This window comes from Pan troglodytes, chromosome 7, assembly GCF_028858775.2.
Source record: "Pan troglodytes isolate AG18354 chromosome 7, NHGRI_mPanTro3-v2.0_pri, whole genome shotgun sequence".
NCBI lineage: Eukaryota > Metazoa > Chordata > Mammalia > Primates > Hominidae > Pan > Pan troglodytes.
Window position 1 is genome coordinate 115,541,506 of NC_072405.2, and position 23,624 is coordinate 115,565,129.

Here is a 23,624-nt window from a genome sequence, read left to right on the forward strand (position 1 = left end):
GTAATGTAATAAAATTCACAATTTGTCTTCAGCTTTGTATTAAGATTCTCTTGGCCATACCTTTCACAAGGCAACTCTTTACACCTTCCAGAAGATGTCCTGTTGGGGTTATAAATGACACTGATTACCGGGCCTCTTACACACTGAGCATCTTGCATTATGCTCAATCAGCCCAGGCTCTGTGCTGACCCCAGACCCTTTTAGAGTATCCAGTTTGGTGTGGTTCACACAAATAATAGTCAATCAAGCAAACGGGGACACAATTTGAGATCAGAATGGTCCACTTCACAACCTCCTGGGGGAAAAGTCAGCAGTATCTGGGGGACTCATGTGAACTGCCGTGGAGTTTATTAGTAAATACTGATTACATAAAGCAGCTAGTCCCACTGCACTTGGATAGAAGCTCCTTCCAACCCACATGGGAGAATATATTTAATACTTACCGTATATGAAACTGTAAGAAAATAAGCTAACCTCATACAGTTTAACTTGGCCAAAATAATAACTATGCAAATCACCTCAAAATTTGTTCTCCTTTTGGCTTGCAGTTGCCGATATACTACACATACAGTAATTGAATAAGAATAAAACAAAATTTTAGAAGCTAAAGAACCATTAAATAGTTACTGGGTCTTACCCGCTTGGGAAATTATAGCAAGATCAAATCTTTTATTAGTCGATCGGTGCTTCCCTGTGGCAGAAGACTAAGAGAATAGAAAGGTCACGGGGCAGGGTGGGACTACAGAACTTCCCCAGACTTTCCCAAAAAGTTAGTATTTTTATTAGAGATGGTTCGTTTTCCACCTACGGCTAATCAGCTAGCTAACGCTCGCTCCTCCTTTTCAAGATGAGAAAAATATCTGCTTGTCTCCAAATTTGAATATTTTACAATTTAAAATGGAAACTGTGGGTGACAGAACACGTTGAGGATGCGACTCAGCACCTCATCCACGTGGGCCCAGAGCGGGACGGTCCGTGTCCGCAGCGGTCTCCTGGGAGCCTTGAGAGCAAAGAAATGGTCTTCTGAGAGCCTGGGCAGATGAGCGGACTTAACTGGCCCCAAGACACACAGTTGGCATTTGTGATCATCTGGCTCTCGCCGAGGAGTTTGCCAGTGGCCTAACCTTCCTGCCAAGAAGCTGGGAGGGCGGGGGTTGGGGGTGAGGGGAGGGGGCGGCATAACTGAAAGCACAAAGTTTAGGGAGAGACTGAGATTTCTTTGTGCCCCGCTGGACTGGCGAGGCGTGAGAGAGGAGAGTTGGGGTCCCTCAGAGAGGGCCGTTGGAAGAAGTTGCCTGGAAGGAGGGGGGGCGGGGTGCCCTGGCAGCTGCCCAGCGTTGACGCGGTGACAACTGCAGAAGGTGGCCCTCCTCCAAGCCGTCCCCACGCCTCCCCTCCAACTCCCACCCACCCCTGCCCCCATCCCCCACCACCGCCTGGATCCCCCGCACTTCGCCCGACCAAGGCCGGGGCCGTAGTTTGCATCCGGACTGGATTTGGATGCAGCCAATCCTCCTTTGGCTGATGGAATAGTCTCCCCTCCCCACAGCCCCGGCGCGCCCCTCCCTCGCGCGCCTCGCCGCCTCCCGCCGCAGAACAGGAGCTGCGCGGCCCGGAGCGGCGGCGGCGCCGGAGTATCCGTCCCGCACGCCGGGGCGAGGGGCGAGCGAGCGCGCTCCTCCTCCCGCGCCCTGCGCCCCCGCGCTCCCCCTCTCCTCGCTGCTCGCTCTCCCGTCCCTCCCTCCTTCTCTTCCTTCTTTCCGTGTTATTTTTCTCTTCTCTTTCCCCTTTTCTCTCTCCCTGACCATTCGCTTGTACATTCCCATTCTACCCCCGTCGCTCTCCTCTCCCCCTCCCCTCCTCACTGTCACACTCTCTGTGCCCCCGTCTCTCTTCTCTCATTTGCTTGCTCATCTCCGAACTTGAATCCGCGGCTCCCGGAGGAGCCCAGCGCCCGGAGCACCTGGAGTCCGGCCGGCGGCGGCCCGAGCCTGGCCAGCGGCGGCGGCGGCGGCGGCGGCGGCGGCAGCGGCGGGAGCCGAGGGAGCGGCAGCCGCGACCGCGGGCACCGCGGGAGCCCCAGCGGCAGCAGCCGCCGCCGAGATGTCCCGGCGAAAGCAAAGCAAACCCCGGCAGATCAAACGTAAGTTTGCGCGCGGGGCCGGGAGTTGGTGGGATTATTGCCCAGGAGGGGGGTGCGCGGGACGGGAAAGCGGTGGGTGGGTGGCGGGGCTAGGGGAGATCCGCTCCCGGTCCCCTAGATGTCTCAAACTTTGCCTGAGCAGTCGAAGGGACAACTAGACAGTCATAGACAGACAGACGGCCAGCCCGAGCCTCGGGCAGGAGAGAGGCTGCGAGGAGCAGCCCATGCTTGCCCCGCTCAGCCCTCGCGCTCCCGGGCTGCTTTTTTAATTCCGACCCGCGCACGCTGCGAGTCCCCAGCGCTGTCGTCCAGCCGGAGGGGCAGTCCCGCTCCTTTAGACGCTTATTATTGTTGTTGTCATTGCTTTGTGCGATTGACGTGGGACTACTCTTGGGAACCACTTTTAGCAACCAGGGTAGAAACTTCTCAGAAAAGCTGGGCGGTCGAGACCTCGGGGCGAGGGAGGTAACTTCCCCACGCGGTGGAAAATCAGAGCGTCAGGGTCCCGATCCTGGGCGGTGCCAGAGCCACACCAAACCCGAAGCGAAACAAAAAGTAGGTGTAAAAGTTCGCGCCTCTGCGGCGGGCGGCCGTGCGTCTCTGCCCTGCGGGCGCGGGCTGGTGGCTGGCAGGTCGTGTCCTGGGACTTCGGGCGGGTCCGGCTCACGCCGCCAGGACGCTCAGCCGAGCGGGGATTCGGGTGGCGTCTGGCCCTGGTGGCGCGCGGAGTCCTCCCTGGGAGGGGCCGCCAGTCACTTCCCAGCGCGGAAGCTGTGAGTTCAAGGCGGTGGGCGCGCAGGGGAGTGCATGGCCCTGAGCCCCCGAGTGCCCGGGGGTCCCGATGGTGCTTAGAGGACACGGCAGGTCAAGAGACACCTTCCGAAACAGGCACGCTCGCAGAGATCAAGTCGGTCAACTTTTCTTGGCTTGGGGAGAATTCCTCCAATAGCGTTTTATAGGCCTGCGACATATCTTCAACGCTTTGGCCGAAAAGAAGAAAAAACCTTATTAGTTTATTTTTTGCTAGCTTTATGATGTGTCTGTTTCACCGTGTTGCTCAGAGTCTGCAATTAATTTTAAACAAATTATGATGTAATTTAAGGATAAGACTTTAGTAGTATCCCTTTCCCCCCTGATTATTAACCATACTCGCCCCACCCCCAAATGTTGAAAATTCTATTTGGTGTAGTTTAAAAATAAATCTTATCAATCAACTTGTCCTTGAAATGGGGGCCAGGTTATAAACAGTTATCAACAGTTAAGTATTCAGATCTTTGTGTGTGTGTGTGTGTGTGTGTGTGTCTGCTGCTTAAACATGACTTTCTAGCTTTTATTTCTTCGATTCCTTCTCTTATACTTCAGTTCTCACTCTATGCAACTTGGGTTAAAGCAAGTACTGGACTTCACTTTTGGCTCAAAGCAGTTTTAATCAAGTAGCGATATCGTTTTTGAAGACTTTCACTTTTTCAGAATGATTATTCATGGTTTCCACCAATTGCCTTGTAGCTTTTAGGACTCAATTGATCAGATCCCTCTGTTTAAATGTTGCATCTTAGAATACAAAACCGTGCTTATTATAAGATATGATTATAAACATTATTAAATACAAATGCTTTTTAGTTCATGGCTGTCACCTGGGTTTGTTAATAAATAATTAATATTAATTGATTGTATGGCACAAGACCATCTGATTTTACTTGGGAATACTTTGTTATCTTCTCAATTAGCTACATTAATTTTTTTATTTCCTTCTATGTCCACCTCATATAATTGAAGATTAAAGCATTGAAACTAATTGCTGATGCTACTCTTGTGTTACAAGTCATAAAACATTTTAGTGGTTTATTTGAATGCTGTGATTTATTAAGTATCAAAAATGCTTGAAAGTTATTTCATTTGAAAGTGAACAAATATATTTATATATTTATTCACAGTGAGCATTGCCTGCTGATATATGCATACATATGTATTATTTATATGCATGTAATACTTTTATTGGATTCAATTTGGGGTCACAGTGATAATCTGTGCAAATGTGGACACCCCTTCTTCCATTCCACCGTTAAGAAAAGTGAAAAATTAAAAGTCTTTGAATTTCTATACTGGAGTAGTCCTCTTCTTTTAGCTTTTTTTGGGGGTGGGGGAGATACTTAAATGTCGTTTGACCAGCTTTAAAGTCATTTTAGTTGCAATCTATTGACGTTTGTCTCCTTTTGCCTGTTCAGGCATAAGAGGCAGTTTCGCAGATGGAGAAGTTTGTGTTGATATCCAAAGTCGTTATTATTGTAGGTCTCTCCCCCCAGTTTTAGTAGTGCATAAGAAGTGCACCATTTTCTATTACAAATAACACTGTACTTTTGATGTTCTGGATCAAATATAAGTTTGGAGAATCTCAGAAAGCTATGCTCTGTGAAACAATAGCATTTCACGCCAGTAATAAAACTGCATTTTAAACTTGGAAATGTCCAGGATTAGAAAATAAAGCTTTGGCACTGCTGATAAAACATACCCAATTTGAAGCAACTATGACAAGCAAAAAGTCAGCTTATACCAGAAACTCTGAAGACAGTCAATTTAAAGGACAAAAAGGTTGTTGGGCACAGTTTTTTTTTTCTTTTACTGCATACAGTTCCCTGCTATCTAAAATTGTGATTTATGCAGTATTTTAATATTTTGCTTATTCTTTCCCCTTGGGTGCTCTCCGGGCAGCGATAAAAAGGCGACGCTGAAAGAGCACCATTAATTTGCTATGATGACTGGCCAGATAAGAGGAGATAATGGGAAAGATAAGCGGAGAAGATATACCATCAGAAACCCGATTATTACCATTAAAATTCCAGCCCAGCAATCTGCAGAAGCCTGATAATTCCTTCTCCGTTTCCACCACTTTGGATGATAAGGCAAAAAATAGTCACTCAGTGCTCCTTGATTAGACTGCCTGGATTTCCTGATAATACAGTGATAAATTATGTATTTTGCCCCCATGTTTTGTCCCAAAATTCAGATTTTTTTTTCCTATTCCAAGACTATATTTTCTGCCCTCCCCTCAGAAGCTTTCTCTCATAAGCTATTATTGTAATCCTGGTTTGATAAAAAGCCCTGATAGGACGGGAGGTGTTTGGTGTGGGAGCCATATCATGCTATCAACCCATCTCCCCGCACAGCTGCTCGCTGTTGTTGTTTTTAGCCTTATCACCTCCTGCCAATATGCCAATAAATTGCCCAGATTGTTCTCCATTCTGGGGCTGCAGTGCAAAATTTATGACAGAAATGATGATTTTTTTCTTTTACCAATGCATCTCTTTATGATTAGTAAATGTGTTGTGTGTGCAGTTTTATTGTTATTTTCTTCTTCAAGCTGTTGTCTCTAGTAATGTGTTTACTGCCTTATATGTCCCCAACTCCAGTCACACTGAAGTGTATTGGCTATGGGTGCAGGAAGAGGTGGACATCACTTTTTTTTTTTTTTTTTTTTTTTGCAAATGAATGTCATTATCTGCTCTCTGGTAGTTAATATAGAGCTTGAAAAGGAGAAACTCAAGTAATTTATTTTTGTATAAGATTAGGAAAAGGCACTCTTCTTTATACCATAAAAGTAGAGTTTCATAAAACTTTTAGATTGCTTGATCTTTTCAGAGCGTAGAGCATAAATGTTTCGTCTAGATCAGGTGCCAAATAATTTGTGGTGAAGTATAATGAAAGGGTGAATTAAGAGGCAGAATGTTTTCTTCTTGAAAAGTGAAGCAGATATTGGAAATTAGCATGCATGTTGAAAGTAAAATGTTCTGGTTAGAGAATAATCTTGTTAGCAGTTCGGTAGAGGGTCTTTCGCAGAAGTTGGAATCCATTCATATTGAATAATTACCATTTTGTTATTTGAGATGATATAACAATTTTAGGCCGTACGAATTCCTAACTTGCGCATTGTCATTTTAATGTTCTATGCTATTTTTATAAAGGGTAGGTTATAGTCAATATTTTATGTATAAAACAATTATTGTTTTAAAATAAGAATATTATATATTAAATTTATTATTTAATATTTGTCACATGAAAACCTCTAGTTGGATCATTTCTATAACCTTAAAATTATGTTATGCAAATAATTGAGTATGGCTATTTTTCATTGTTCTATGGGTCTTTTAAAAGTCTTTCTTCTATTGATATTCAATCTATAATTTTAGGGTTAATTATCTACTGTGTTGTCTTTGATATTTTTATTTTTAAAAATGTTTTGGGAATACTAACTATATTTGAAAACATTGATCATTGTTATACACAGTTAGAATGTCTTTTTTTTCACCTGCCAAATATTAAGACAGATTTTTGTTTTGAAACAAATAAGTTATTTTTTTTTCTGAATTTTAGGGATAATTGAATATAATGCAAAATAATTCTTCTCTTTGGTCTGTAATACTTCTCATATTGGAGATTTTTATTTTCTACATTTTTGACTGAGCAACATTTCGGAAAACCTATTTTTACACGTGCCACAAATTAAAGGAACCTGTATTCTGTATAATAGTTGTTTTAGCAATAAAACAGATAGAATAGTACCTATTGCTTGTAAGATAGCATAAAAATAATTTCCTGATTTATGAATTTGAAATAATATCAATGCATAGATTTTTTCTGGAAAAATCTAGGAATAATTATTTAGTGGATTTAAAAACAGACAAATCTTAAGATGACCAATATAGTCATTTTGGTTTTTAAGAGTTAAAGACAACATAAGAAAGTTTACCTGTAAAAGATCATTAGTCATGAAGCTAGGTTTTTAAAAGTTCAATGGAGTCAGCAATGCAAATATAAATGAACTAACATTTTTATCTCTAATTGCTTAAGAGTTTAGGGCTAAAACTTGGAGATATGACTTGAAATAAAAGAGTAGGTATGTTTTCCACTTCTGGTAACTTTCAAAGTAGTTCATTTGTAAAATTATGGAGTAAGAGGGACTATCAAGTTTAATATTATATATCTTAGTATTTCCTGGGTGAACACACAAGTTTGAATTTTCTATAAATTGCAGTTAGAGACCTTAAGAATAGTAAAATTGCATCAATTTGGTTACTGTGTGACTTGCTATATATTAAGTTGGTATTATTAAGTTAGGAAGGAAGACAATGCAATTAAGTGATTTGCTCCTGATTTTTATGTTCAGCCAATTTAAAATTTCATTATATGTTTAAGAGTTAATACAAAGATTTATACATTGCTTTGTTTGGGGGTAATCTGGGGATAAATTAAGATAGTCATTGATTATATCAATTGTCTAGCCTGTATCTATCAATATATCTATGTTTTGCCTATATCTTTATGTATCCATATTATTATAGTAATGTCCATTAAGTTAACTTTGCATTACAGTTAAGGTAACTCATTTTTCTTGTTCATGAGCTCTCCAAGGACTTTTTCATCCATGTTATTTCTGCTAGTTGAGGCCTTGCTATTCAAGAACTAATTAGCTCTTTTTTCAAATGATTTTTAAAAAAGAAACAAAAGTCTAATTAGCCTTTTCACTATTAGTTGTTACCACTGGAAAAAGTTTTAAGAGGACAAGATTAAACCTAACACTCTAGCTAAAATGAAGGATTTGGGACTAGAGTATGGATTTCTAGTATCGATGTTTTTGTTCTTCCCCATAGCCAGGACAAATCAACAATGGACTTCTCAGTTGCATTTTAATCAAACCCTATTTAAATATATAACTTTTCCTCAAAAGGTATTAAGTGAATAAACTAATTTTATTTATTCTACATTCTGTAATTTATTTTTACATTTCAAGAAAACACCTTCCCAGATGAACTTTCCTTGAAAATAACTTAATGTGTATTCAAGTTTTAAATAAAGTGATACCATTTAGAGAAAGTTTTTTGATGTTTGGCTAAATTGTGTGAAGAATATAACATTAGATTTGTATGGGAATAAGAAATATTTTTCAAAAGTAGCTTCCTTTCTTAAATGTAATCTTTGTTCACTAAAAAGTATGAGTGGATATGTTAACTTTGGAGTTCTTATCCTCCAAGTCATATTCCCTTGGATTCTTTGTTACCTTCCCAATTCCAAAGGACTAGTAGGATATTTCAGAGAAACACTGCAGATGTTTTTGAAACCCGGTCTAATTCAACACCTGCCACTGTGTAAAATTATCAGTTCATTCTCTCATCAAACGAATAGCAGCAAAAGTCTGTTACTTCAGTCCAGAGAATGTGTTTTCACCATAGATAAAGAGGTAAGTATGTATCGTTTAATAAGGTTACATTTTTAAAAGCTGAAATGCAATTAAATTAATAAGCTCAGATGTGGCAATATTTGGCATTCTGGAAAGAACTATCTCTTTAAAGGTATTAGCATAAAGATAGCACATTTGTTTATTATGCTTCCAAATCAGCTCCTAGTATCTCTGCCACAGGTAACAATTGACTTTTCAGGCTTCAAGTTAATAGCCTTGTCTCTTGCTTGTAGGGATCAATATTAGTATTAATTAATCACCATTATCGGCACTAGGATCTGGTTCTATTTGTTGTTACATCAGCAAAATATCAATATAGAAAGTGGACTCTCTGATCGTCATGGCAACTTCATCTCTTGGGTCAAAGAAAGTTTATCTTATCTGTGCATAGAGAGTGGCAAACTGTTTAGGGATCTAGTTTGAACTCTAAGAACATTGATTTAGTTTTTGTTTGCGAATAGAGGCTGAATTCCAATCACAAGGGATAGGTAAGATTTAAATATTAATGCGGAGAGGCTTGTCTGAGAGGGTGTCATACCGTTACTGTCAGGCCGTCTTTTTGAGATGACAAAAAGGTAGAGAAGAATTGTCTAGTCAGGATTATTTAAAGTTTTAGTAATTTGTGCTTTTGACAAATACTTTTAAAATGAATATGTGATTATCATTAGGTAGAATTGGTTTTGGTCAAGATTTCACATGTTAAAATAAAAGGCTATTCTTTTTTCTCTTTCATTTCTTCTTTCCTAGTCTCTTATTAATATCAACTATATTTAGAAAGTATCTTTGAGGACTAGTTTTGCCTCACGATGAATGTGAGGTAGCTAGTCCTATGTCTACGGTGAGAGAGTTTTGCTGTGTAGTTTCAAGTCCAAGAAAGAAGTTTATCTGAGGATATTTTCATATTAGCAAATACTTATTTCTAATAAGGAAAATCCTAAACAATAAGGTGAAGGAATAAATGCCTTTGGAGAATTCCTACAAATATAATAAAAGATCGTAGGTTTCCAAAACCAGGAAACAAAATACACACTATTTTGCAGCTATTCCTCAGATATGCTGATTACTTAAAATGAGCATTTTTAAAATCAGATCATTGGAAATTAGTCTTTTAAAAAAAAGTTATGCCGGAGAGTAAAAGCTAGATTTAGAAATGATGCTTTAAATATTCTACTTTTCTTTTAGGATTATGGGCACTAAATACACTTAAATGTTTGTAGATTGGGGAACTCTATATGCAGCTTACAATTTCAGAGACTTAAAAAAATGAATGTTCAGTGCCTGATGGCTATAACCAATGCCATATTCATTCCAAGCATTGTCTGTAGAGTAGCTAAAAACTCTTTTTATAACCTGCAAGGTAATGCTATTTATTATTTAATATTCTGGTAGTATTCCCATGTATGTAAAGCAAGGAATTTGCTAATAAGAGACACTAATATAATAGTTAATATTAAGTAGACTTTCATGTCATCTGGTCATGTGCCACTAACTGCTTAGTTTTATTTATTTGTGAAAGTCCTCCCCTTTGAATTGCTAGAAACTGTTGAATGGTGTTAGTCTGATATTTTCATGTAGGTGACTTGGCTGTTGCTAATGTCAGATTTATCATAAACAACTCATAAATATATATATATATAAAATAAGCTATACATAGACTATCATAAATATATAAATTTAATATCCCACACAAAAGCTATAACACCTAGTTTTTGTGTAGGCCAATAAAACGCTATATTTTAATTTGTATTTAAATTTTAAAATGAATTTAAAAATTATTTTTAAATGGGCATTTATTGGAAGATATATTTAATGTTATTTGTCAATTGATTTCTTTCTTAGAAAGATAAATTCTTTGGATGATATGAATTATTCTAATCCACATTTGGAAAACTTTTGTGGGCATCTCTTATTGAGAGAGAAAAAAAGATTTTTTAGCTAGTTGACATCTGTATAATATTGCATAGGAAGATTTCTTGCAAGTGTAAGTTAATCTACATAGATTTTTTCAGTAATAATCTCTAAAATTCTTTTATTTTTCACAAAATTTGCAAAATTTTAAAAATATGAATAGAGTGAAGAATTAATTACAAAATTTAGAGTTAGAAGCAAACATTTTGTCTTTATTTTCTGTTAATATGGAACTTTAAACTTTTAATTTCTGTATTAATTACGCCCTTGGAATATTGAACAATGGTATACTCTTGAAGAAAAACTATTTGCTTCACTGTGGTATGTCCTGAAATTATTGGGAGCCTGCAGTAAATTGAGGAATAGATTAAAAATAGTGAATTGACGAGTCTTCAAGTTCAATTGAGGGCCACATTTCTCTTATTCTACACAGAAAAAAATAGCTAAAAATCATGTATTTCAAAGTACTTTAAAATAATGATGAAATAAAAATTGTAAATAAAAAATACACTCAATTTCGTCCATTTTCCCTTTGCATGCTACATTAAGATTACCTAGTTTGGAAGAGTGGCTTTAAAGCTTAACACACAATTCGATTAAAAGATCTGATTATTTATAATTCACTGACAAAATCTGTCATAGATTAATTGTAGCATATTTGGTATTCAAGAAAAGTTTTAAATTTATTTTTTATTACTTACAATAGCATAAAAGGCCTTTTTTTCATTTTCTAGTAGAAGCTTGTTTAATTTCCCATATCTAATGTCTCCTAACAGTAAATGCCATGGACTGGTAAGCCTTCATGCTCCTTGTGTGTGCTGAGAAGTTCAAAGGCATTTGTGTGTGCGTGTTTTTTCTTTTTAATAAAACCCTGTGAATTCAGTGGGAATCATTTGGAATGATGTGTTTCTCACTGTATACAAATTATTTTCATGGTGTGCATTTTCATCCATGTCCAATATGTCAGTGTAATACTTTGTGATGTTATATATATAGCCCATACTTACATGATTAAAGTATGCATTTATTTGGATAAATTCTGTGAAGAAATTTTATGCTGTTTTTAAGTGCTTTTCAAAATATAGCTCAGTGAATGTATTATTGGGGGATGGATGTATATTGACAACATTACCTATTAATGGAATGCTTATATTCATCATGAAGCTTGTTGTTTTGATTTTAAGAAAGATCTAAAAGTTTAATTTCTCCTTGAAGAAAAACAACAAAGTGAGGCAAGAAGACAGTTACTAATGCCAACATAGAATGCTTATATCCACAAAATATATGTATATTTTACTCTTCTTGCTTTTGTGTAGAAATTATAGAACGAATATCTGCTTTGAATATGAAAATTTCAAATTTGTAATCTGTGTCGTAATTGTCTTCTTACCTCAACTGTTTATGTATAGCAGTATATTCTGGACTATGCCATTAAAGTAGGAAGTCAGCTAACATAGATTTGGCAACAGCATTGAAGGTTTAAACATGTTTTTTCCAAGACTATTGTCAATATAAATAGATTAAATGGCTTTTAATTTTCTAAGTTATTTTTATTTATTTAGGATAAAACTGTCTGAATTTGTATTGTGCACACTTACCAATCAGTTCTTCTTTCTCTTCTTGAAGTGACATTCTCAAATTCTCATTTTGGTAGCCTTTCTGCTTACATTGACATAAAAATAACCAGATTTTCCAATGCTGTTTGACTCGTACATAAGTACTCTTGCGTTTTTTGGAAATATTGGGCCTCCCACCTCCAAATGAAGACTCAGTGTACAGGGGAGACTGACCAACCTGGGACTTGAGTGAATCTGAAATATTCAAGTGTTCATTTGCAAATATATGAGGTAGCTGCTAAAAATATCACCCCACTTCTTAACAATGTGCATCTTGGACAAACAGGCACATATTTTGTCATCAAGTTGCTTAAGCTTCTGAAGTCAGGGCTACAACTGGGTCAGATGATAAGATGAGCACAAAAGAGAAACGAAGAGAGCGTCTGATAAAACCTGATTGATTGATGTCTGGCTTCCCCACCATCACAGGCAGTTGACAGTTAGTTTGGGATCAGATGCTTTGGCTTTTGCGATAGAAGATGGGGCCTGGTAGGCAAGCCTGAAGGACAAAAAGGTCAGTTTCTGTGTAGTGTCAAGTAATGTCGAGCTCCCACAAGGTGGGACATTATTAATATTTCATTCTTTCTCTTTTAGGTCCAGGTCCTAACATTTGATAGTCATTTAAAGGCATGAAGATTCAGTCTACAAACAGAAATGTGTGACTACTTCCATGTTAATTTAACTTAATGTTTTTACTTTGTTGATATGATAAAGGATGAGGGCATATGCTCATTTCATAACTAAATCATATTTCATATGATACTTTGCAATATATAATGACTTTTTGCATATTTTATTGTAATCTTATGGGGTAAAGAGCTACAAAATGTCATAGCACTTAACCTGGCCAAATTTAATATTAAATTTAAACTTTTTGAAGAAATATAGGTTTTCTGGGATGAAAAATTACTTCATAAATTAATCTAGAGTTATCAGTCCAGCTGCTTGGGAATTATAGGTACTGAGAAGCTTAGGTTAAAAAGTATTCTAGTGCACAACACAGACATGTCAGAGTTTGGGGAAACCTTGGTTGGCACAATGGGAGAACTTTGTACAGATCCATAGTTAGTGAATGATTGTGCTATAATTAATTTGCTGAACTTGAATCTTGTTGGTTGGTGATGAGATTATTAGAGTGTTTCTTTGCATTTTAATAATGGAAATCCCCAAATTCTTGACACATATTCAAATCACCTTTAAAAAAATCTGTATTTGCTTGTTTTTTTTGCTATGATAGAAAAATGTTGTAGAACACTTCTGAGTTTGAACATAATTAACAGGATAAATGTTCTTGGAAAGAAAGGAGGAAGGCAAGCAGGCAGGCTGGCAGGCATAAAGTAGAATAGCTAGTTTTAGAATAAAATGGTTTCCAGTGTTAGCCATAAAAATTAGTACCACTGTGACAGAATTGGAATTTGGACAGCCTGCATTTGAATTTAGATTTAGGACAGTTTGATACTCTCTAGAAATCCTCTACGATGTATCATTTTTCTCTGAGTTTTAAGGGTCAGATCTCCAAAGGACAGTTGGGTCTCAGCAAATGCTGTAGGCTTAATATCAGGAAGATGAATTCTGCAAGGTGCTGTATTGCTGATAGTATAAGTGGAATATTGCCTGAAAACACTTGTGCCAGAACCTGAAGTGGTACTCATGATAAGTCATCAGGGAAGGTGAACCGATCACCATTTCAGCAGTAATTAGTAATAGGTCCAAGAAAAGTGCATAAGAAAATGACCTAGTTTCTTCTATATAGATTTATATGGAACAAAACAATTTCTCTTTCTCTCTCTCTCTCTCTCTATATATATACATATATATATATTTTTTCAGGAATAGTGAGGAATCAATAAAGTTATGGTTCGAAAAACTTTTGCAGAAAAGATGGTTCAGGCAAATGGTGCTGACCTTTACTGATCTTGTTTTGATGGTTACATTGCTGATGGGAGTCTGGTAATATTATTTATTGATGGTAGCTAATAATGGTCAATAATTTTGTTACATGAGAGAAAAGAGAAAACAATTGAATTTTCCTTGTAAAATCGCTGTGTAAGTCTGTGATACATTTTTCAGTTTTACAGTTAAAATATTTTAAGGCAGTGTCACAATTGTCAAATGCCAGTTGCTTTGATAGTATTTCAGTTTTTTTGTGTGTATCCGTGAACAACTCTCTAAAGGTTAATAACCTGTTTTTTGGTGTTCACACACACACACTTAATATTATAGAGTATCTAATACTTCATGTTCAACCCTTTTCTCCCATTATTTTTTTTGTTTGTTGTTTCTTTTGTTATTCCATCTGGTTTTGAACTGGGTATATATTATATTATATATATATATATATAATACACACACACACATATATATATACACCCAGTTATATAATAAATAATTATGATCAACAATTCTTACAAATGGAAAAAAAGAATCAGGGAGCTGGCCAGCTAGGCTGCAATTCTATGATTAATCCTCCAGATTCAGAAATCTCATTTAAGGAAGAGTATGAGTTTGGGATGCAGTGGCTGGACTGATGAGTCTGACATTCACTTTGATGTTCTTTGACTCTTGGTTTGGAAGTTTTCATTTTGGAGAAATAAGAACAAGGAGGTTCCGGTATGGGATGTTACTAAGGTACGTGTTAGGGGATTTGTTGTTTCTATACTGTGGTTAGTACCAATGTACTTTATGTAGAGAAATAATCTCTTATGTATTACAGGAGGTGAAACAGATGTTAACAGCATATTGTTCCTACTATCCTAAGAAAGAAACATGATTACATTTTGAATGAAGGATTTTTAGGTTAGGGTCTATAGGCTTTGAAGAGTTTGTGAATATCCACACATTTAATGGAAAATTTTATGTATTCATGAATTTTTCTAGGAAATGGTTTTCATGAGCTTCTCAATGGGCTTTACAGCCCTATCAGAACTTTAAGAGGACTCTAAGGAATTGCTATATAGACATCTATATGATCACTTGTTACATTTTAAAAGGTAACAATATAAAATAGGAACAGTTTCATTTTTATTTGCCAAAATGATTTTTTTGAAAAACATAAAGTCAAGTCATATCACTTCACCTCTCTTCCAATGGAAATCCCTTTGCAAATTAATACCTAAACTTTTGATCATGGACTACCAGATCTGTTCCTTATGTCTGACCTGATCACTAAGCATACTATTGTTATGTAGCACTTCCCTATCCAACTCCTACCCATAAACCACTTGCAGTCACTACATTTTATCTTTATGGGTCTTTGTTCTGTTCCGTAATCATGCCAAGCTGCCTGTCTTCCTGTTCTTTTCCTAGATTTCCGTATGGCTGGCTTCTCATTCACTTCTTACTTCACATGTCAATTCTTCAGAAAGGTCTCTTTTAGCCTTCCCATTTAAAGTTGCCTCAGTTTGCTCTCCAGCCCATAACTTACGTATTTGTTAGATTATTTACTTGTTTATTAGTTGACTTTGTACTATAATGTAAGCTCACTGGGTGTGTGACCTAGTCTTGTTCACTTCTGTAACTACAGTTGCTAGAAAAATACCAGGCACATAGCAGATGCTCAAAGAGTAGTAGATTAATGAATGAATGAAAATTTTTTTTAAAAACCCACATAATTTCCTGTGATATATTTTTAAACGATTTTGCCCAAAGAAAAAATTGTTACCCATATGTGTTAAATTTAACTTACATGAAAACTTCATTTAATATTCAATAAACAAACATATAGTAAGTACTAATTTTGTGTACCATGTTAAGCCGTGGGGCAAATACAGACTATGGTCTCTCCCTTCAATTAGTGCATTAAATAGTAAGTACACTATGATTTAATCGTGATAGATAGAGGTATAAATTGCTGTGGGCATTGAGGTTCATAAGCGCGTCAGGTTAAGCCTCTAGGATGAGGTCCTATTTCAGCTGGGTATTGAAGGAGGAGTGGGAGATGTAGTCATGACAAGAGGGAATTGTATCCTGGCAGAAACAATAGCTTGGCCAAGAGGTTAAGGAGCATGGTATTTTCAAGGTCCAGTGAATAGTTGTGGCCAAAGATGAAACTATGTGAGTGACAGAGCATGCATCTTGAGAGCTGATTTGGGGCCAAACTTTTAAAGGGCTTTGTGTGCCATGTTGAAGAATTTGAACTCATCCTTTAGGTAATTGATGGTCATTGCAGATTTTGAAAAATAGAGCCTGATCAGTGTATTTTGTATTTGCTTGATAATTGCTTTGATCCTACCAAATTCCAATTTGGAAATGGAAGAGGACAAAAAACAAAACAAAGCCAAACAACAACAACAACCACCTCTGAGCTAACAATGGGCTTCAGTTAACTTTCATTTTGTGAAGTTTAACAATTATTATCTTGAATTCAGCCTTAGACCTTCTGTGCTACCCTCTAACTTTTAGATACGGATTTAATAACAACATCGTAGCTGATGGCTAAAACCATCACTCAGTGCTTTCAGTAGTTTAGTATGAATATTTTATTGAGGCTAGACAACACGTGCAAAAATGAATGAACAGAGCAGTATCTTTTTAATTGAATCTGTTTGTGCTTAACTCATGAGATCGTCTTTGGTAGTAGCTTTCCATTCATTCATATGCATTAGCTTAGTTTTATAGCTGCCTATCGAGAGGCAAAAATGTTCACTAGCAAGAGGGCAAAGTAATTGTTACTGGGATTGCCAATTGTTGCAACCTCTTTGAAAGACAGTCTGGCATTTTATAGCAATTAAAATTGCACATATACTGTTTGACCCAGCAATTCTACATATCCCATAGAAACCCTCATATGTGTGCTCATTACAGCATGGTTTCTGATAGCAAAAAATTCGAAGTCACCTAAATGTCCATTAATAGGGGATGGGTTAAATAAAATTATGGTATAACCCTCTCAGGTGTTGTAAAGGGTAAGACAGATGTGTTCATGCTGATATGGAAATATCTCAAAGACTCGTAAAATGAAAAACAATCAGTATGGCATGTACCTATTTGTAATGTTTTTGAAAAGAAAAATGAATAGATATTAGATATGTTTTTCATAAAAATTTCTGAAAAAATATGCAAGAAATTGTTGATGGTTTCTTTGGGAATGAGGTCTGGGAGTTTATGGTAGCACATAGACTCTTTTTTCACTGTATGCCTCTTAATATTGTTTTCAGTTTTTAACCAAATATAATTTTAATAAGTTACAAATTAATACCAATAATTAAAAAAATAAAATGTATACATTGTGGAATGTGAATGTCAGTATTTTCATACCACTGCCATTACTGCTAGTAATAAACCGTGTGTGTGTGTGTGTGTGTGTGTGTGTGTGTGTGTGTGTGGTGGGGGGAGGGGTTTGGGGGCAGAAAATCAGGTAATATTGCCATTATAATTATGTTTTCAATTATTTGTCTTCCCTTCGGTTGTGTAGTTGAGAGGATAGAAGTGCTTTTGGGAGTTGGGAAGAAAGTAGGGCACAGAAAAATATTTTATGGAATATTTTAATATCTCTCTAATTCAGACAATATGGGAGAGAATAGCTATAATGATAAATGTTTCTATAGTTATCATTCAGTTTATATGAGAATATACCAAAAGTGAGCACTCAAGTGAAGATTATGCTCACTTTTACTTTAGAGAAAGAAATAATGCAGAGAAAAAGGTTTTAAATATATTACCTTTTAAAGTATAGTATTTCTCTACTCTCAGCAGCATAGGTCATGGGTGTATTATTAACCTCAGATTAATAGTATATGATAGTTTGGTTTTAGATAAAAGTTCTATTCCTTAAAATTCAATGTATTCATTTAGGCCCTGTTATACAAAAAGTTTATCTCCACGATGTTGTTTTCCTGAGTTCAGAAATTTTTTTCTGCCCTGCCCGAAAGAGTTCATCTCTCACCCCTATCAAATGTTTTGCCTTCTGAGTGATTTTAAGATGCTTATTTTTATACACATTATTATATGCAGACATAGTTTTAAATTGGCCCTGGGCCCAATATGTTGCTCTTTTTCGTACCTTATTAAGGATTTTGTTATCCTTGAAAGTCTTCCAAGCTATCTCAAGTGTTCTCGTGGGCAGTAGCAGCAGCAGCAGCAACAGCAGCAGAAGGAAATGAAGGAGTACATGGAGAGACCAAAGCTTAGAGTGTCAGTGGGGTTTGAAAGGATGCCCCTGAATAAAATAGAAAGGTTTTAATTCATAAATGCCAGCATAAATACCCCCTGATAGTTATGACAGAGTGGAAAGAAAATTAAATATGTTGAATTTTTGTCAGATAATTTTGAAAGTGGACATAAGGTTAGGAAACAAATAACACACGGAGTTGAGGGAAATTATAATCCGAAAACAAATGAAATATTTGTTTCTCTCATTTGAAGGAACCTAGAGCCTAGGAACATTAATGCAACTTGAGAAAGGTTGTTTTTAACCGTGGAGTCTCTTAGCATTTTCAGCCTCACTGGAATATTATAGGACCATAAGGTCAGTTTTATTTAATTCATTCTCATAGATTCTGAACAACCTAGGTAGTGCTGAAGATTTTATTGTATTTTGTAATTTACATTCTGAGTTTGGACAGAGGTGCTACAAGGTGTATGCTCCTGTAAGTAAATTCATCTGATCAGTGGCATTATACAATGACTTTATGCAAATGGAGAACTAATTTTTTGGGAAAAAAGTTAATCTCTTGTGGTATGTCTTGCCATCAAGAATTCTATTCCTAAAGACCCAAAGAAGTAAAGGAAAGAATCAGAGGAAAATGAACCCAAAGTGCATCCAGTCCCTGGCTCCCATGTGGCCAGCTGATGTTCCAGCCATCAACTGTTGAAAAGCTACAAGTGGTTTTCATGATGATAAAGTTAGTGGTCAGCACCAAAAATAGATCCAGAGCAAGGCCTAGTAGAATAAATTACTGAAGATGATCAAGTTAGAACTACCTCTGCTGAGAAGGCTACACAAAATTTCTGGGATAAAGAGTAATGAGGATTATTGATGTTACTAGGATCCATCTTCAGAATTGGTTGGCCTGCTACGTGCAGTGTATTCTGATCAAATGGTGCTGCCCCTCCCTAACCACCCTGTGGAAATGTGTTAGCCCAGAGGTCTGACTGTCCTGAGAAATAGCGTTGCAAGCTATCTACTTGAAAATGAGGATGTAGGTAACTTACATGTTAACTTTACAATGCAAAATGCAGTGGCTGCCTATCAGATGGCATTTGAATGGATGTACGGCACAAAGTCATATATTTACGTTTTAGAAGGGGATTGAATTATACAATCATTCTTTAGAGAAGGGGTATTGTTATAATGTTTCAGAACTCTGGAGTCTTTCATTGGGGTTCACGTTCCTGCTCTGCCACTTCCTTGTGTCGTGTCCTTTAGCATGTTATTTAATCCGTGACTCAGTTTCCCCATTTGTAAAGACGAGGTTATTAAGGAGAGCTTATATGAGGGCTGTTGAGAGGATTCAACGAGTTTACACATGTAAATCGTTTAGAACAGCACCAGGTATGCACTGATAAACTTTTCTAGATTATTAGTATTTTTGAGGTCAAATCCATGAAAAGAAATTGTCCTCTGGTAGTGGTAAATATCCTCAGGTATTTAAAATATAATGTTAAAGGTCTTTGGTTTGCATGTTTTAATTGACAAATATTTAAATGAAGTATTTTTTGGTAAATATTGTTTGTAGTTGACGTAAGTTTTATAAAAAGATCTTGTTGAATACTCTAATTGAATAATTTTGCTCAAATCACCCTAAAGTAATTTTAAAAGGAATAAATACTTTATTCCCAATGAGGAAAGTATTTTGAGCTTCACTGGGAAATGCTTTATAAGATAGATTGATATTAAAATGTAATATACTCCTCACACACACACACACACACACACAGACATATACATGCAGACATACACACTATATATATGACACACACATTATAGATGTAGATATAGATGTATAGATATAGATATCTATAAACCAGTAAATGTTTTTACAAACTCTGAAATCTGTTACAGATCACTTCGTCTCATTTTTTGGTATTAAATAACACAGGGTGCTTTGGTTATACTAACCATTACCAGAAAAAGTGAGTAGTTAGTTTTTGTTGTTTAGTTGTTGTATTTTTCCAGACGGTTCTGGAGTTAATACATAAAATTCCTTTAGAAAGATCCTGACTGGAGTATCTCAAAAGATCATCGAAGAAACCAGTTGGTGAAAATGCATTTGGATGACCTGAACACATAGTTGTTGTGTCTCTAAATCCCAGACATACTTTATTAGGACAATCCAGCTGGTTTGCTATTTCTATCTCCTCATTATCAACACGTTATTGTATGGCCTCTTCCCCCTCACTTCCAATGCCAAGAATTTGGCAGGGACACCATGTTAGCAAGTCAGAGACTGGGGGTGGGGCAAGACAACAATAGTTTCACACTGCTGCAGGGGTAAGGAATATGTGTTTTCTAAACATTTTGCTACTGGGTTAAGATTGATAATAGATATTTTTAGTCTCTTCACTTGAGGAATTTGAAGAAATAAAATTTCACAAGTCTCTAGAAACCCTCTTAAAGAAACATTTTCTTTATCCTAGTTCACACTTTCATATACATAGAATTTGGTTGTAAATCTCAAAGTTTCAAAATTCTTTGCCTTTCTCCTCTTTCCCACCCTTGCCAATATTACAGAAACTCAAGAAAGTGAGAGAAAGAAAACTATTGTCCCTAGGTCTTATTTCATAGTTTACATTATGAATAACAAGTCAATAACTGAATATCATGTCACATTTTATTATTATGTGTGTGACCTTATTAGTGACCTTAACTATCGTCTTCTAATGTATTAGAGCATAGAGAGAACAGAGATGAAAATTCTTTTTGGTCATAGTTCATGTTTTTTTTTTTTTCAATTTAGCGAAATGAAAAATAATCAGATGAGGATTTTCCTGACAGTTTTATAAGATTGCAAATTTTGTGAGTGAGTTAAGCTCTTCCAAAGTTATATTACAACTTCACGTAAATGTAGATTCTCAAAATAATGGTCATGTAAACGTTCTTCAGTTATAAGTATATATGTAATTTTGTGTGCTACAAATTGGTTTCTAACAGATCTCTTCCATTAGAAACTCTCTACATTCATTAGGATGACTCATGAAATATTTTCTGTACTTTGTTAAAAAGTTTTAAAAATAATCTCAAATTAAAATGATTTATTTACTTTTAAAAACTCATGAGTTATGCTTGTATAGCAACCTAAAGGTTTTTTATGATATCCCATGATGTTATTACAAAACATTAGGTTTTAATAAATAAAGGTCCACCTTTATTTTTCACTATGCATAGAGATATTTATGATAAAATGAGTCACTTATGACCTCTTCCTTCCAAATAGGGAAAAACTACATAATGATATGCTTTGTTCACATATATATTAAATTCTTTTTATTCTATTTGACTCTTTGATGCATCTCATACATAGGTCAGGCACCTGAAAGACAGCAAGTATGAACAATATCAGTAGAAACTTAGTCATTTAGAAATTGATACCTAGAGATCTTGTTTTATAATGCTCTTTTCTGGTCAGGAAAAAAAAATGTTACTCTATAAGATAACTTTTGTTAAGTCTTTACTAGCTTATTTAAAATATAGTAATGGGTTTTCATTTTTAAAAGTCTCAGTTAAATAAGGCAAGAATTTCATAATCTGAGAAAGGAATAAAGCCATTAGTGAACAAATATCTGTCCACAGCTTTTAGTAAAGAGAAAAATATGTAACCTTTTGTGCCATTCACTAGAGCAGATTTGTGCCATCAGTACAGATGTGAGTAAAAACTCAACTTTCTCTTAAAGCCTCAATTCCTTGAAGTTTTATCATCCCAAGGGAAATGAAAGAGTTGTCTGTATGAATTTGCATGTGTCTTACCTTAAGGTTGTAGTAAGGCATATTGAATATACTGGTAGGACATTGAGATTTTACTGTGGGTAGAAAAAAAGAAGAATGCAAATTAAAGTAGCAATGGTTTATTCACAAATTAAAGAAACAAATTGTTCCCCTGGGTGCTTCCTTAATTGATGAAGAGTAAATAAGTAGGACACTGTTAACTAGACCAGCAGAGTGGGGCAGGCATATCTCTCAAGACTGGGGTTAGAACCTCAGGCTTTCTAAGTGTGAGGGATTTGTAAATGAAGCTACTTTGTTACTGTCAGAATTAATATGTGGATAAAAATCTATGTTTTCAAAGCTCTTACAGCATTGTTTTGTATTCTTTATTTTTAAAAGTAGTTTTATGTTATTTTTGTACTATTAACATTCTACACTTATGACATTTCAGCCCCCTCACTACCGACACCGAACAATAGAACTGCTTCAATTAAGAAACAGAACATCAGCCCCTGGCATCTTATTCTGTTGTTCCATCTTTTTTTGCTAGGGAGAATTCATTTGTTTCTTAATTAAGAAAAACACCAATAGCATGAAAAATCTGCTTATGGTACCTGAATGGTAATTAGGCAAAAGGTAAAAAAGAAACATGCACATACATTCCAATAGCAGCCAAAATGAACTGGAGCTGATAAAAATGAACTACACTACCCTTGCATAAATGGAGGCTGAGAGAAGTGTACAGTCATTATGGCTAAGACAATATGCAAACTATCTTCAAAGAAATCAAATTGCTAGAGTGTTTTCATTTGCATGTATTAACTATTAACATAATGAGGAGAAGTGACATTGGACCCGGATTGTGTGTCTGTTCGGATTGATAATTCGACTGCATCTGCAAACAGACGCCCAAAAATCATGCTAGTAGTTAGATCAGAGTTGAACTCTGCAATGTGGGCTAAAACAAAATCTGGAGTTTGACAAACCTGCTGAGCTACTGAATGGTGAATGGTTGACATCTCTCTCATTCACATTGTGTCTCATTCATATTCTCTCTCTCGCTCTGCTTTAATTTAATTTTTAAAAACAATATTCTTTTAGTCCAAAAACTTACTTTGAGCTTTAAAGCAGCAAAATTGCCCTTTGGAACTTCTTTGTTTTCGTTAGTGCGAGAATATAAGAATTGATGCCATAAAGGAGATCTTAAGGAATCATAGGGTTAACTTAAGGTCTGTTGTTACAGGATTTGAAAATATTGTATTTTTGTTTATTGCCAGCAAATATAAATCTAGGAATAAAGGAAACTGGCATTTATTGAGCTTCTCTTATGTGGAATGCACTGTACAAAGTGTTTTTCATGAAAGAAAATGGAAGGAGTCGTTGAGAAAAATGAAGGAGCCATTGCAATGAGAAACACCTCTAGCCTTTTAGATAACCTTGATGTTATCTAGACTCACTGAGCTTCTGGCTGTTAGTTTTTTCTCACCTGTAAAATGGGCCAGTATAACTACATTTGTTTTTCCTATTCTAAAAATCTTTGAGGTCAGTAGCCAATTTCAATGTTCTTAAAAGCCTTAGGGAAATTGGAAAATCATCACTCAGAAACCTACCCATAACAACAAAAATGCCTTATTTATTTAGGAGTCATGGGATTTATCACACAATCAGATTACATTTGCTATTCCATGCTGGTAAGAAACTCTGGCAATCATATACATTTTTGACTAATTTTAAGAAGATAAATCTGAAATACATTTCTTGATTGTAGAATTCCTACTTTTAATGTCCCTGAAAATCAGAATATAGCTTACTTTAAAAGCAATAGATCCATTTAATGTAGTTTTCTTTTTTTGTAAAAAGTAT

General features: G+C 36.2%; 1 protein-coding gene across 4 annotated transcripts in view; it reads left to right on the forward strand.

Annotated features, from left to right (window-relative positions):
- The first annotated feature begins 1,545 nt into the window (after positions 1–1,545).
- The window catches only part of ZFPM2 (zinc finger protein, FOG family member 2), a 483,598-nt gene continuing 461,519 nt past the window's right edge, over positions 1,546–23,624 (forward strand). The window contains exon 1 of one of the 4 annotated variants that reach the window (XM_009455782.5): positions 1,546–2,143. In XM_009455782.5, the coding sequence (XP_009454057.4) occupies positions 2,104–2,143 (40 nt within the window). In that variant the 5' untranslated portion in view covers positions 1,546–2,103. The other 3 variants (XM_001158075.7, XM_063817340.1, XM_063817339.1) reach the window with 3 other exon arrangements.